A 14,803-nucleotide genomic window follows, 5' to 3' on the forward strand; every position below is an offset into this window, starting at 1 on the left:
CTGAAAATGTCCCTAAAACCTGTGATCCTATCATCCAACTACCATATACTATACTATACTATACTATTACTATTACTATTACTATTACTATACTATTACTATACTATTACTATACTATACTATACTATACTATTACTATTAATATACTATACTATTACTATTACTATACTATACTATTACTATACTATACTATTACTATACTATTACTATTACTATTACTATTACTATTACTATTACTATTACTATACTATACTATACTATTACTATACTATACTATACTATTACTATACTATAACTATTACTATACTATTACTATTACTATTACTATTACTATTACTATACTATACTATACTATACTATACTATACTATACTATACTATACTATACTATACTATACTATACTATCTCAAACTATAGGCCATGCTGACTGAAACTAGATCCCAACAATTGTACACGGCCATAGATTTCCCATGTCTACATAGATAGTGGGGCCTTTAGGGATTTGTTCAATTTCAGACATGGGTTGCTCACAGGTCAGACTGGTTCTATAGAACCGGTAGCAGGAATTTCCCCCTGCTTGCTGAACTGGGAGCAATTGCTGGCTGGCCACGCCCCAAAACTGACTCCCTAACGGGCACCATAGGGGCCACCATTTTGTTTTGGGCTTCTATGCACATGTAGATGAGGGGTTTGGGGTTTGGGGCACAGTGTGCAATGCACGCGCACCCACATGGCATGGGAAGAAGCAAACCGACAGCGAGGTAAGTTAGAACCCACTCCTGGTCTGTTTATCTTTAATATTATGCCTTTTCTGACCAGGTTGCTTTAGTTGTATGCAATCTTTTTCCAGAATGATGGGTAGAGCTGGTTACGGAATGATAGGTTAGAAGAAAGTTGAGAAAAAAGGAAGCTTATAAATAGAACAAAATCGAAGGGTGCCCCTGAGGTCTGCGGAAAGATCTCCCAGTCTTGCACTATCCTGCAAGGAAAAATCAAAAAGTTAATGACTGTTATGCACACTATCCATCCCAACACTGCTGATACCTTAAAGACGGTTGGTTAATTGAATGAACTCATGAAATATATTAAAAATATGTTCTAATATGCTCAAAAAAATAAAGGGAACACTTAAACAACACAATATAACTTCAAGTAAATCAAACTTCTGTGAAATCAAACGGTCCACTTAGGCAGCAACACTGATTTACAATCAATTTCACATTTTATTTTATTTTTTATTTATTTATTTTGTCCAATACACAATGAGAGTTTGTGTGTGTGTGTGTGTGTGTATACACACACACACACATAGTAAAATACATGATGAAGGTTATAGAGGAGATACCCATAGTAAAATATATCTATGAAAGAATAGAAAAGAAGATATAGTAATAGAACATATCAATGAAAGAATAGAAGAAGAGATATAGGAATAGAAGACAGGAATAGGAGATATAGGAGAGCAATAGGACAGGGGACAGAAGGCACTCTAGTGCACTTGTACTCGCCCCTTACTGACCTCTGACCTTACTACTGCTGTTGTGCACATTCAACTATGCACAGAACAAAGTATTCAATGAGACTATTTCATTCATTCAGATCTAGGATGTGTTATTTGAGTGTTCCCTTTAATTTTTTTGAGCAGTATATGTTTCTCCACCACTTTGCCCAAAATGGTTCCCGGAGCTACTTTGTATAAAGTCAATTTAAAAGTATTTGCACTGCACTTTTTCCAGTACTAAATGAAATGATGAACACATGTACACATCATGATATTTCATTGCAGAATTGGCAACTTTAACCAAGATTCTCCTTGAGAAAATATATCTACAATATTAGTAGCAACTTTATGACTTTATGACTTCCTGAGCCATGGGATTCTTGGGTGTTGAAGTCCACAGCTTGTGAAGTTGCCCTAGTTACTCACCTTTGATCTACCTAAGAGCCTTCTCTGTGGTGGCCCCGGCCCTCTGGAATCAACTCCCCCCGGAGATTAGAACGGACCCCACCCTCCTTGTCTTTCGCAAGTTACTCAAGACCCACCTATATCGCCAGGCATGGGGGAACTAGGACATCTCCCCCAGGCTTTCTTATGTTTTATGTTTGGTATGTATGTGTTGTATGGTTTTTAATTATTGGGGTTTTTATATAATTTTTAGTATTACATTTGTTCCATTGTTATACTGTTTTTATTGCTGTTGTGAGCCGCCCCGAGTCTTCGGAGAGGGGCGGCATACAAATCTAATAAATTGAATTGAATTCTATTTACAAACTTTTCTACTTAAGAACCTGGTCACGGAACGAATTAAGTTCTTAAGTAGAGATACCACTGTATTATAAAAATCAATAAAAACATTAAAAAATAATTCAGAGAAGTCAGAGAAAAGGCAACTGGGCTAGGCTGACATTTCTTTCTTTCTGTAATGTCTTTTTAAAATATATATTTCAATAAAAACTATTTTAAAAAAAGAGGAGCCAACTTTGCCTACCCCTGGACTAGTCAAACGAAGAGCTGCAGTAGGTAGGAATTCCATCCCCGTCTTACCCTTTCAACAGTCAGTAGACCCCTCGTCCATAAGAGTTTGGATACAGCCCTGTCTTCTGCACCCCGAAGGCTGTAATGAAGATGTTGATAATGAGCGTGATGAAAACCAGGACCGTGGTCATATTGTTGAGCAAGTCCAGGCGCTGATGTTTTGCCACATTATTCAGATTCAGCCGAGCTATAAGCATTAAAACCAACCTGGTCAATATTGGGACTTTGGTTTTCTTGACACCCTCCCTCCTTCCAATTACAGGCGCCTTTCCCTGAGACTCAGAAAACACTAAAAATCATAAAAATTTGCTGGCTGAGGAATTCTGGGAGTTGAAGTCCAAATATCTTCAAGTTGCCACGGTTGGGAAACACGGAGCTAGGGCAATGGCTCACATGCCAGCAGATATGATTCTGTGTGCCACCTGTGGCACCCATCCCATAGGTTCACCATCACCGTATTAAGGGTTTCAGAATTGTTTTAACTTTGTTTTATATTGTTGTTCGCCACCCAGAGTCCGTAAAGCGTTGGGCGGCCTATCAGTCTCAATAATAAATAAATAATAAATAAACATCGCTAAATCAGATATTTCAGAAGCAAATTGCGTCCCCACTTCTCTCTCTCTCTCCTCCTTGAATTTCTCCCTGCTTAGCAAAGAGGGGAATGCAAAAACAATACATTTCCTTGATGTAATATAAGTTTACACCACTCTTAAAATAAAGCGTGCATGTGGAGAACAGGTGACAGGAAACATGTAGCCCTTCCTGATTACTCCCCCCCCCCTCCAGCTGCAAGGAGCAGGATTTGCTGTCATACAAATGACATGTGGAACCAATAGCGAAAGGCGTCTAGGCGCTGGGTGAGCTGCCCTCGCTAGCAATTTTCAACCCAAGTTTGTTTAACGGAGAAACCAAATGCCGCTCTCCATCTAAAAGGGCCTGATTGCTTTTTAAGAAAGGATTCGATGACCTATGAACTGCAAGACAGAGACACACCAGACTTCTACCCAGCCTGGGATCGATGGTATAATTGGTTGAATCATCACAAATATTCCAAATAAAAATTAATTAAAACTGAAAAGCTCTCTTTCACCTTTCTTAGAAATATTCCAAAAGAGACAAATCTGAAATATTATATACAAGAGAAACGGCAAACCTATCGATAGGTGGCTATCCAAAAACCATTAAGAACATTATAAACTAAAAGGGCTGGAAATAATCTGAACTAAATCTTTATTAGCGGTCAACAATATAGTTGACAAATCAATAGCAAAGATCTTCAGATGGTATCATTACAATATGGAGTTTAAATTTGACTATATAAGATCCAAATATAAGCAAAACAAGAATGAAAATGTAAATTATGTTAACCTCAACTTATATATGTTATCCCGACTTAGTGATAAATTACTATATATTAACTTGATATATTCATAAAAATCACTTTTTATAGTCACAGCATTAAGTTTTGACTTTTTACTGCAGTTAACATTTTGGAAATGATCATTTAATGTTTTGTTATGTCCTATGTGTTATGTTTGTTTGTTTGTTTCTTTTTTTATAATCAATACAAAATAATTTAATTTCATTAATTTAATTAATTTTTAAAAAAGGAAAAAAAGACCACATTTGGAATACTGTGTTCAGTTCTGGAGACCTCACCTACAAAAAGATATTGACAAAATTGAACGGGTCCAAAGACGGGCTACAAGAATGGTGGAAGGTCTTAAGCATAAAACGTACCAGGAAAGACTTCATGAACTCAACCTGTATAGTCTGGAGGACAGAAGGAAAAGGGGGGACATGATCGAAACATTTAAATATGTTAAAGGGTTAAATAAGGTTCAGGAGGGGGAGTGTTTTTAATAGGAAAGTGAACACAAGAACAAGGGGACACAATCTGAAGTTAGTTGGGGGAAAGATCAAAAGCAACATGAGAAAATATTATTTTACTGAAAGAGTAGTAGATCCTTGGAACAAACTTCCAGCAGACGTGGTTGGTAAATCCACACTAACTGAATTTAAACATGCCTGGGATAAACATATATCTATCCTAAGATAAAATACAGGAAATAGTATAAGGGCAGACTAGATGGACCATTAGGTCTTTTTCTGCTGTCAGTCTTCTATGTTTCTAAGAAAGGATTCGATGACACTGAGCCATAGGGGGAGAGAAAAAAAATATGAGTCACTTTTTGGACACACACCCCTTCCCTCCCCCCTGTTGGTCAGAGTTTTTTTCAGAAGCTGGAAGCCAAGGGGTGCAGGATCTATGCATGTTGCGAATGCTAACAATCAGCCTCTATATATAGAAGAGAGGTTTCTATTGATATAGCAGGGCTGCAGCTGTATGGAGCTCAAGTTCATGACCCTGTCATTCCTTTCAATGCCAAACACAGAAGGAGAGAAAGACAGGCTGCTTTTATCATCCAAGGGCACGGGGGGGGGAGAGGACAGGGAGGGGGGAGGAAGCAAGGGGAAGGGGCACGGAGGACCAAGCCAGACTGTTGCAGAGACGGCTTCCTCTCTCTATATAATCACAGAGATCCAGAGAAATATACTAGGGCGATTACAAAGGGGAGGAAAGAACCCACCGGGGTGGCGTATTGATTTAAGAAACGGGGTCAACGCAGGATGGTGTGTAGGCAGCTTTGGGGGGGGTGGTCAGCGTGCCACAAACACAACCATGTTTTCATGGTGGCGGCTGACAGCAAGGATCCAAATCTTCCCATCCAGAGCACTGGGATGGAAATTGGATCGCTCACAGTGACCTGGTTAATTGCAGGCTTCCAAGCTCTCTGCTTCAGTGGGAAAGCTGAGTAATTGTTTAAGGCTTTTCGCTTCTCATCAACTCCAAGCTGGTGTAAGACAAGGACGGATAGTAACAAAAAGATATTGATAAAATTGAACGGGTCCAAAGACGGGCTACAAAAAGGGTGGAAGGTCTTAAGCATAAAATTTATCAGGAAAGACTTCATGGACTCAATCTGTATAGCCTGGAGCAGTGTTTCCCAATCTTGGCAACTTGAAGATATTTGGACTTCAACTCCCAGAACTGCCCAGCCAGCGATTGCTGGCTGGGGAATTCTGGGAGTTGAAGTCCAGATATCTTCAAGTTGCCAAGGTTGGGAAACACTGGTCTGGAGGATAGAAGGGAAAGGGGGGACATGATCGAAACATTTAAATATGTTAAAGGGTTAAATAAGGTCCAGGAGGGAAGTGTTTTTAATAGGAAAGTGAACACAAGAACAAGGGGGCACAATCTGAAGTTAGTTGGGGAAAAGATCAGAAGCAAATATTATTTTAGTGAAAGAGTAGTAGATGCTTGGAACAAACTTCCAGCAGTCATGGTTGGTAAATCCACAGTAACTGAATGTAAACATGCCTGGGATAAACATATATCCATCCTAAGATAAAATACAGGAAATAGTATAAGGGCAGATTAGATGGACCATGAGGTCTTTTTCTGCCGTCAATCTTCTATGTTTCTATGTAACATAACTAAATAACTGAATAACTGAATAACTGAATAACTGAATAAATGAATAGATAGATAGATGATAGATAGATAGATAGATAGATAGATAGATAGATAGATAGATAAATAAATAAATAAATAAATAACGAGTCCTTGGAGAGGGGCAGCATACAAATCTAATAAATTATTATTATTATTATTATTATTATTATTATTATTATTATTATTATTATTATGTCAATACAACACAGCAAACGAGATCACTATGCTGGATTTCGTATTTCATCACCAGTCGGGCGCTTCCCAAGCACCTAGGACTGCGCGATGTAGTGGCAAATTATGTTTGTCGATCCCAGTAAAGTGGCCTTTTGCAATTGACAGATGGAGATTTTGTTAATTCCGAAGGTTTTCAAATGTCCGCTGAGATCCTTTGGCACTGCGCCCAGCGTGCCAAGTACCACTGGGACCACTTTCACTGGCTTATGCCAGAGTCATTGCAGCTCGATTTTTAGATCTTTGTATTTCACTAATTTCTCTAGCTACTTCTCCTCAATCCTGCTGTCTCCTGGGATTGCGATGTCGATGATCCATACTTTCTTTTTTCTCCAGAATCAGGATGTCTGCTGTGTTATGCTTCAGAATTCGGTCAGTCTGAAATCGGAAGTCCCACAGTAGTTTTGCTTGCTCATTTTCGACCACTTTTTCGGGCTTATGATCCCACCAGTTCTTTGCCACTGTGGATCATCTGTGCCACAGCATCGTGTCTATGCTTGTAGTCAGTCTGTGCGATCTTTTTGCAGCAGCTGAGTATGTGATCGATTGTTTCATCTGTTTCTTTACAGAGTCTGCACTTTGGATCGTCTGTTGATTTTTATTATTATTATTATTATTATTATTATTATTATTATTATATAACTAAATAACTAAATAACTAAATAAATAAATAACTAAATAACTAAATAACTAAATAACAACTAAATAACAACTAAATAACAACTAAATAACAACTAAATAACAACTAAATAACTAAATAACTAAATAACTAAATAACTAAAAAACTAAAAAACTAAATAACTAAATAACTAAATAACTAAATAACTAAAAAACTAAAAAACTAAATAACTAAATAACTAAATAACTAAATAACTAAATAGACAGACAGACAAATGAATCAACTACTATTCAACTACAGTTTGAAACAAAGAACAGGAAAGCTCTTTTTATACCCACCCATGAAATCAAAGGCCTGCAAGAAGGAAAAAAACAACAACCAAACCTCATCTTACCCATCACGATAAGGACAATCCCAATGATCATCTGGAAGAAGAGGGACACACTGATGAGAACTATCAGAGCCACATAATAGCGGAATGAAGGCCCCTGTTCCAGGACTCCCTTCAGCTGTGCCGCGTTAGCCATAAAAAGCGCCACGTCCAGCATGCTTTCTGCCACACTTTTCTTGGTAGCATAATGGTTTATGTTGATGACACTTTCCCCACTGAAGCCAGGGTGAGAGGCCTGGAAGAGAGGAAACAAAAATGTTAAGAATCAGGAAGGAAAATAAGTTTGCCCTCCTAGAAGGGGTGAAACGCTCCTGGTTCGCTCGTGTCTATCAGTTGTCGGAAAGCCGCTTGTGAAGGGAGTGTGAGGCTCCGCCCACCTGCCCGGATGCCGTCATTTGGGTTCTTTTACCCTCTGTCCATGCGCAGAGTGAAAACCCCCAAATGGTGGCATCCGGGCAGGTGGGAGGGGCCTCGTGTTCCCATTGTGACCAGCTCTCTGATGACTGACAGACACGAGTGAACCGGAACCATTTCACCACCTGTGCCTCCTGCTACAGGTAGATTTACAAAATGTTCTTTAGATGTAACGCAAGGAGAAAGGAGTTCTCCCAAATTCTTTGCTGGGTTCATTTAGCCAAAACAAAACTAGATTGTGATCAACAATCAGAATTCCAAAAGCAGATAATAGTGCGCATATTAAAATCAAGACTCTCTTGCCTTTTTCCAGCCTCTAGATCCATGAAGGCGAACCTATGGCATGTATGCCCCAGTTGGCACACACAGCCATTTCAGAGGGCACGTGAGACCTTGCCCTATGTCAGCTGCAGCGCCCATGCGCGAGTTGGCCAGTTGATTTTGGGAAGGGCCATTTTATCCTCGGAGTGCCAAAAAACCACCGAACGGACAAATTGGAAATTTGAAAAACGGCGTTCCAGGTTGCCCGTTGTGCTGTTTTTTGCCATCCAGAGGGTTTAGGGATGCTTCTGAAGCCCCAGAGTGCAAAAAAACCCAGCCAAATGGACAAACCAGAAGTTTGGAAAATGCACTTCCAGTTTTCCTGTTGTGCTGTTTTTTGCCATCCAGAGGGTTCACGGAAGCTTCCTGAAGCCCTGGAGTGCAAAAAACAGCACAATGGGCAAACTGGAAGTGCGTTTTTTGGAACTTGTGGTTTATCTGCTGTTGTGGTTCCGTCTGAGGCCCCTCAGGGAACGGCTGATCTTCTGTCGGTTTCCAGCTCAGAGGGAGAGGCTGAGGAACAGGAGGTGCAGGCAGACGAGGAGGAGGAATCCCAGGCTGAAGAAGAGGGAGGACAGCCAGAGTTCCACCAGAGGGAGCTCTCCCCAGCAAGCAGCCTGGATTCCTTAGAGGAAAATGCACAAGCCATAATTGATCTGCGACAGAGAAGAGCTACTCAGAGAAGGAATCAATTGGCTAAGTACTTTCAGCAGTAAAGAGGCAACAGCTGGGTTTGGGTGTGGTGCTCTTTGGAAAGGCTAAAAGGCAGACCCACCCTTCCTGGCTTGTGGAGTTTTATCTTTGAGAGTCTTGGGACCTGGCTGTGAACTTTGGCGTCTTGGAATCCTGGTTTGTGCCTTTGACTATTGAAACCTTGGGGGGGGGTGCCAGCAAGAAGCTTGCTGTATTGTCTGGACATCAGGACTCTGCTGTAACGTATTATAGCCTGTCTGTTGGGAAGAACAGGTTTTCCTCTGTGTTTATTTTTTCCAGCTATAAAATACTTTTGGCTTTTACCAGAGTGTCTGGCTGTTTTTTCCAGTTGGTGTTGAGGTCTGGGGGAACCCAGACAGAACATCTGCTGGGCTGTTTTTTGCACTCCGGGGCTTGAGGAAGCTTCCCTGAACCCTCCAGTTTGCCCCTTTGGCCATTTTTTAAAAATATATGAGGCTTCAGTGAGGCCTATGCACTTGCGTGGAGGCAGCGGGTTTATGTGTGTGCTTATGCGTGGGGGGAAGGAAAAGGGTGTGGGTATAAGCACACATGCTAGCAAACCCACACAGATCCTTTTAGCATGTGCTTCAAAAAACCTCTCTAGATCTATTATAATAGAAATGCAAAATGCATTTACATATATGCAAAATGCATTTTTGCAAATTAAAAATACAAAATGCATTCATTCTTTTTTCTCTTGTTATTTGTTTGCACCTAAGCCTATTTATCCAGATAAATAAGAGTAAGAGATGCTTGTAACTGTTGGGTGTAATGTTGCCTAGTCTTTGTCCCAGTATGCTTTGTATAATCTTTGCTGCAAGTGCTATCTGCCAAATTTTTCCAGACACCTGGATGGAGAATAGCAATGGCACTTAGACTTATATCCCACTTCCCATTTCTTTACAGCCCTCTCTAAGCAGTTTACAGAGTTAGCACATTGCCCCCAACAACCTCTATCCTCATTTTACCGATCTCAGAAAGATAGTGTTAGAAGGAAAATCCATCTGGTTCAGTTCCAAGCTGGGAAAAAGTCCCTGGAAACAGCTCAAGGCTAGAGGCTGATTGGAAAGAAAGTCAATTTATTGGTGAATAGAACCAACCGCTCCAAACTTGACTGTAAAAAATACGACTTCAGTAACCGAGTTGTCAAAGCGTGGAACTCATTGCTGGACTCTGTAGTGTCATCCCCAAATCCCCAACACTTTACCCTTAGACTATCCACGGTTGACCTCTCCACATTCCTAAGAGGTCAGTAAGGGGTGTGCATAAGTGCACTAGAGTGCCTTCCGTCCCCTGTCCTATTGCTCTCCTATATCTCCTATACCATTCCTCTTTCCTATATTTATTCTATTCTTTCACTGATATATTTTATTCCTATTTCTTCTATTCTTTCTTAGATATACTTTACTATGAGTATATCCTCTATAACCTTCATTATATATTTACTATATGTATACCCAATATAACTCTCATTGTGCAATGGACAAAATCAATCAATCAATCAATAGATAAATAAATAAAATTGGGTGCTCTGGGGTGGAGCTCCATTTTCGCTACCCCACTACGTTCCCCCCATCTGGGCAGCAGCCCACCCCTGGTTTTATACCTTCTGGATTCTTATGGGGCCATGCAGGAGTCATGGCTAGCTCTATGGGCAAAAGGGAAAATGCAAACCCTAGATCAGTAATAGCGACTCTTTTTTGGTTCATGTGCCAAAATGGAGAGAGTGTGAAGGGCTGTCCATCACCAGTGGTACTAGTGCACTCCCAGAGGTCAGCGTGCATGGACACATGGGTGGCAGGTACCAACACACGTGGGTGGCGGGTTGGGCACGCGTGTATCGGTGCAAGATTTGTCTTCTGCACATGCGCCCGAAGTGAAATCATGTGTGAAGAAGCACGTGGGAGCAAGATTTCACCCATCTGGGGGTGATATTTTTGCTTCCGCGCATGCGCAGAAGCAAAAAATCAGCAAAACCCACTGGAATCTTGCGAGCATCCTCATGCAACATTTTGCTTCCGGAGCATGGGCAGAAGCTGAATCTCACGTGGGGGCACACATGCGCACTTCTGGGATGGGAAGCTGCATGCGCATCACAATTTTTCCAACTTGGACTGTGCACCAGTTCGTGCATGGAACAGCCCACTACTGGCCCATAATGATAATGATAATGATAATGATAGTGATAGTGATAGTGATAGTGATAGTGATAGTGATAGTGATAATGATTTATTAGATTTGTATGTCACCCCTCTCTGTAGGCTCGGGGCGGCTCACAACAAAATAGTGACAGTGTTACAAATCTAATATTAAAAACATTCTAAAACCCAACATTGGAACCATACAACACAATCATACCACGTGTATTTGTATTTGTATTTGTATTTATTAGATTTGTATGCCGCCCCTCTCCGAAGACTTGGGGCGGATAACAACAATATAAAAAGACAATGTAAACAAATCTAATATTAAAACAATCTAAAAAACCCCAATTTAAAGAACCACTCATACATACAAGCATACCATGTATAAATTCTATAAGCCTAGGGGGAAGGGAAATTTCAATTCCCCCATGCCTGATGACAGAGGTGGGTTTTAAGGAGCTTGCGAAAGGCAAGGAGGATGGAGGCAACTCTGATATCTGGGGAGAGCTGGTTCCAGAGGGTCGGGGCCACCACAGAGAAGGCTCTTCTCCTGGGTCCCGCCAAACGACATTGCTTAGTCGACGGGACCCGGAGAAGGCCAACTCTGTGGGACCTTATCAGTCGCTGGGATTCGTGTGGCAGAAGACGGTCCTATGGAGCCCCCTGACATGCACATGTGCCACTCCCCCAATGGCATGCCCGTTTTTCACTCTCTCCAGGCTTCAGAGCCTTTCTAGAAGCCTAGGGAGGGCAAAAACAGTCTTTGCCACTCCTCCGGAGGCTCTCTGGAGTCAAAAAATGGCCCATTTGCCAATTTCCAGTTGAATTGCAAGTTCTTTTTTTCTCTCTCTCCCCAAGCTCCAGAGACTTTCTAGGAGCCTGGGGAGGGCCCATTTCAAGTTGTAAAGGCTGGAAAATCATCCACACCTGAGCTCGCATGCCTACCAATATGGTTCCACATGTCATTTGTGACACATGTGCCATAGGTTTGCCATTACGGTCCTAGATCCGGGACCGCCTTCTGCCGCACAAATCCCAGCGACCGGTTAGGTCCCACAGAGTTGGCCTTCTCTGGGTCCCGTCGACTAAGCAATGTCGTTTGGCGGGACCCAGGAGAAGAGCCTTCTCTGTGGTGGCCCCGACCCTCTGGAACCAGCTCCCCCCCAGATATCAGAGTTGCCCCCATCCTCCTTGCCTTTTGCAAGCTCCTTAAAACCCACCTCTGTCGTCTGGCATGGGGGAATTGAAATTTCCCTGCCCCCTAGGCTTATAGAATTTATACATGGTATGCTTGTATGTATGAGTGATTCTTTAAATTGGTTTTTTTTGGATTGTTTTAATATTAGATTTGTTTACATTGTCTTTTTATATTGTTGTTAGCCGCCCCGAGTCTTCGGAGAGGGGTGGCATACAAATCTAATAAATACAAATACAAATAGATGCTCGACTGAGCTAATTTTGTCAACCATTTGTTGCTTATCTGAGTTTCTGCCTTGACTCAGTCTTTCTCAATGGATTTCTAAAAGCTGGCCTCCTCAGTTTCTGCTTGGACCAGGGTAACAGAGAATGGTTTATGCCTCCCTTAAAGTTTTTCTTTTTAATTTCTCCTTTACGGGAAATATTCCATCCTGGCTTTTTAATATCCCCTCAAATATTTCATTCTTTGCAGAGGGGAGGAATCTTCCCACATTGGAAGGCTGGGTAAATCTTGAGTTGGTCAGGATCGAACTGCTGGCAATACTGCATTCTAACCCTTGTGCCCTTATGGCTCTTGTGGTGTTTCTTGTGTCTTTATTTGACACATCTTCCCTCCGTATGCCATACAGCTTTCTCCATTTTTTTTTTCTCCATTGAAAGCAACGACCCAATAAACAAGGGCATGTACAAAAAATCTGAAATAACTTGTAACATCATTTTTAATGTCTTTGTTTTACTGCCTCAAGAAACAACATTCATGCAATAGTAATGGTCAAATGGTCATGCAGCTTAGGCTTGTGTTGGCTTTTTTAGCAGCAGCGGCTAAAAAAGCCAACACAATCCTAAGCTGCATGAACAGGGGGATACACTCCAAGACCAGAGAGGTAATAATACCACTCTATAAGGCCCTGGTCAGATCACACCTGGAGTGTTGCATCCAGTTCTGGTCATCACACTTCAAAAAAGATATAGAGACTCTACAGAGGGTGTAGAAAAGAGCAACTAAAATGATAAAGGGACTAGAGACCAGGTCATACGAGGAAAGGTTGCTGGAACTGGGCATGGATAGTCTAGTAAAAAGAAGGGCTAGAGGGGGACATGATAGCTGTATACAGGTACTTAAGGGGTTGCCACGGAGAGGAGGGGGACACATTGTTTTCCAGGGCACCAGAGGACTGGACGAGGAACAACGGTTGGAAACTGACCAAGGAAAGATTCAACCTGGAGATAAGAAAGAATTTCCTGACAGTGAAGAGCGATCAACCAGTGGAATGGCCTGCCAGCGGAGGTTGTGGACTCCCCAACTTTGGACATTTTCAAGAGGAGATTGGACTGCCATTTGGCTGGGGTGCTGTAGGATTTCCTGCTCAGGCAGGGGGTTGAACTTGATGACCTGTAAGGTCCCTTTCAACTCTAATAATAAATAAAAATAAAAAAAATAAAAAAATCTCCTTGGGACTTTGGGACTTGTTTTTTTGCTTGTCACAGATTTGCAACTGTCACCTTCCAGGATGGATTTATTTATTTATTTATCTTGGCTTCCCAATCTATCCTAAGTATCCCTATACTGTATATCCGATTATTTTTTTACTGAGTAATATTTCACAATGAAACAGGAACTTCCATAAGAATGAAGTTTGGAGGAATTGAACCATTCTGAATTTTTAAAAAAGGTCAAAAATGCACATTGACCTCATCTCTGTTTAACTTGGACAGGAAATATACGTCACAACCTGCAGTATCAGGAGAAATAGCAGCTGACATAAAAGCTGCACACTAAAAATTACAAATCTCAGTATGGAGAAGACAAATACTTTGACAGAGGAAAATACATCAGGCTGAAAAGAGCTCATTGGAAAAGTCAAAATGGAAAATGGAAAAATTTTAAAAAGAGTTAAATATTTACAAAAGACAAAGGTAATGCCAATCTGTGCACTTTAAATAAATGCAAAACTGGTGACTTTATTGAGCTTAAGAATGGATAAAAATGGACACTGCAACAATATAGCCAAGAAGGCTTCAAGAGTTGTAAACCTAATCCTACGCAGCTTCTGCTCTGGCAATCTCACACTACTTACCAGAGCTTACAAACTTTTGCCAGACCCATCCTCGAATACAGCTCATCTGTTTGGAACCAATATCACATCTCAGACATTAACACCCTTGAAAATGTCCAAAGATACTTCACCAGAAGAGCCCTTCACTCCTCCACTCGAAATAGAATACCCTACGAGACTAGACTTTCAATCCTGGGCCTAGAAAGTTTAGAACTAAGACGCCTTAAACAAGATATAAGTATTGCCCACAAGATCATATGCTGCAACGTCCTGCCTGTCGGCGACTACTTCAGCTTCAACCACAACAACACAAGAGCACAAAACAGATTTAAACTTAATATTAACCGCTCCAAACTTGACTGTAAAAAATATGACTTCAGTAACCAAGTTGTCGAAGCGTGGAACTCATTACCAGACTCCATAGTGTCATCCCCAAACCCCCAACACTTTACCCTTAGATTATCTACGGTTGACCTATCCAGATTCCTAAGAGGCGAGTACAAGTGCACTAGAGTGCCTTCCATCCCCTGTCCTATTGTTCTTCTATATCTCCTATACCTTTCTTCTATTCCTATATCTCTTCTTCTATTCTTTCATTGATATGTTCTATTGCTATACCTTCTTTTCTATTCTTTCATAGATATATTTTACTATGATTATCT

The 14,803-nt window shown here is 41.0% G+C and overlaps 1 protein-coding gene across 1 annotated transcript in view; it reads right to left on the reverse strand.

Moving 5' to 3' along the window:
- Positions 1 to 393: 393 nt before the first annotated feature.
- Positions 394 to 14,803, reverse strand: part of NINJ2 (ninjurin 2) — a 31,014-nt gene continuing 16,604 nt past the window's right edge. The window contains exons 2-4 of the mRNA XM_070754859.1: positions 7,298 to 7,529; positions 2,546 to 2,723; positions 394 to 979 (exon numbers count right to left, since the gene is read on the reverse strand). Of these exons, the coding sequence (XP_070610960.1) occupies positions 2,557 to 2,723; positions 7,298 to 7,529 (399 nt within the window). The 3' untranslated portion in view covers positions 394 to 979; positions 2,546 to 2,556. The remainder of the gene's footprint in view (positions 980 to 2,545; positions 2,724 to 7,297; positions 7,530 to 14,803) is intronic.

This window comes from Erythrolamprus reginae, chromosome 6 (assembly GCF_031021105.1).
Source record: "Erythrolamprus reginae isolate rEryReg1 chromosome 6, rEryReg1.hap1, whole genome shotgun sequence".
Taxonomy (NCBI): domain Eukaryota; kingdom Metazoa; phylum Chordata; class Lepidosauria; order Squamata; family Dipsadidae; genus Erythrolamprus; species Erythrolamprus reginae.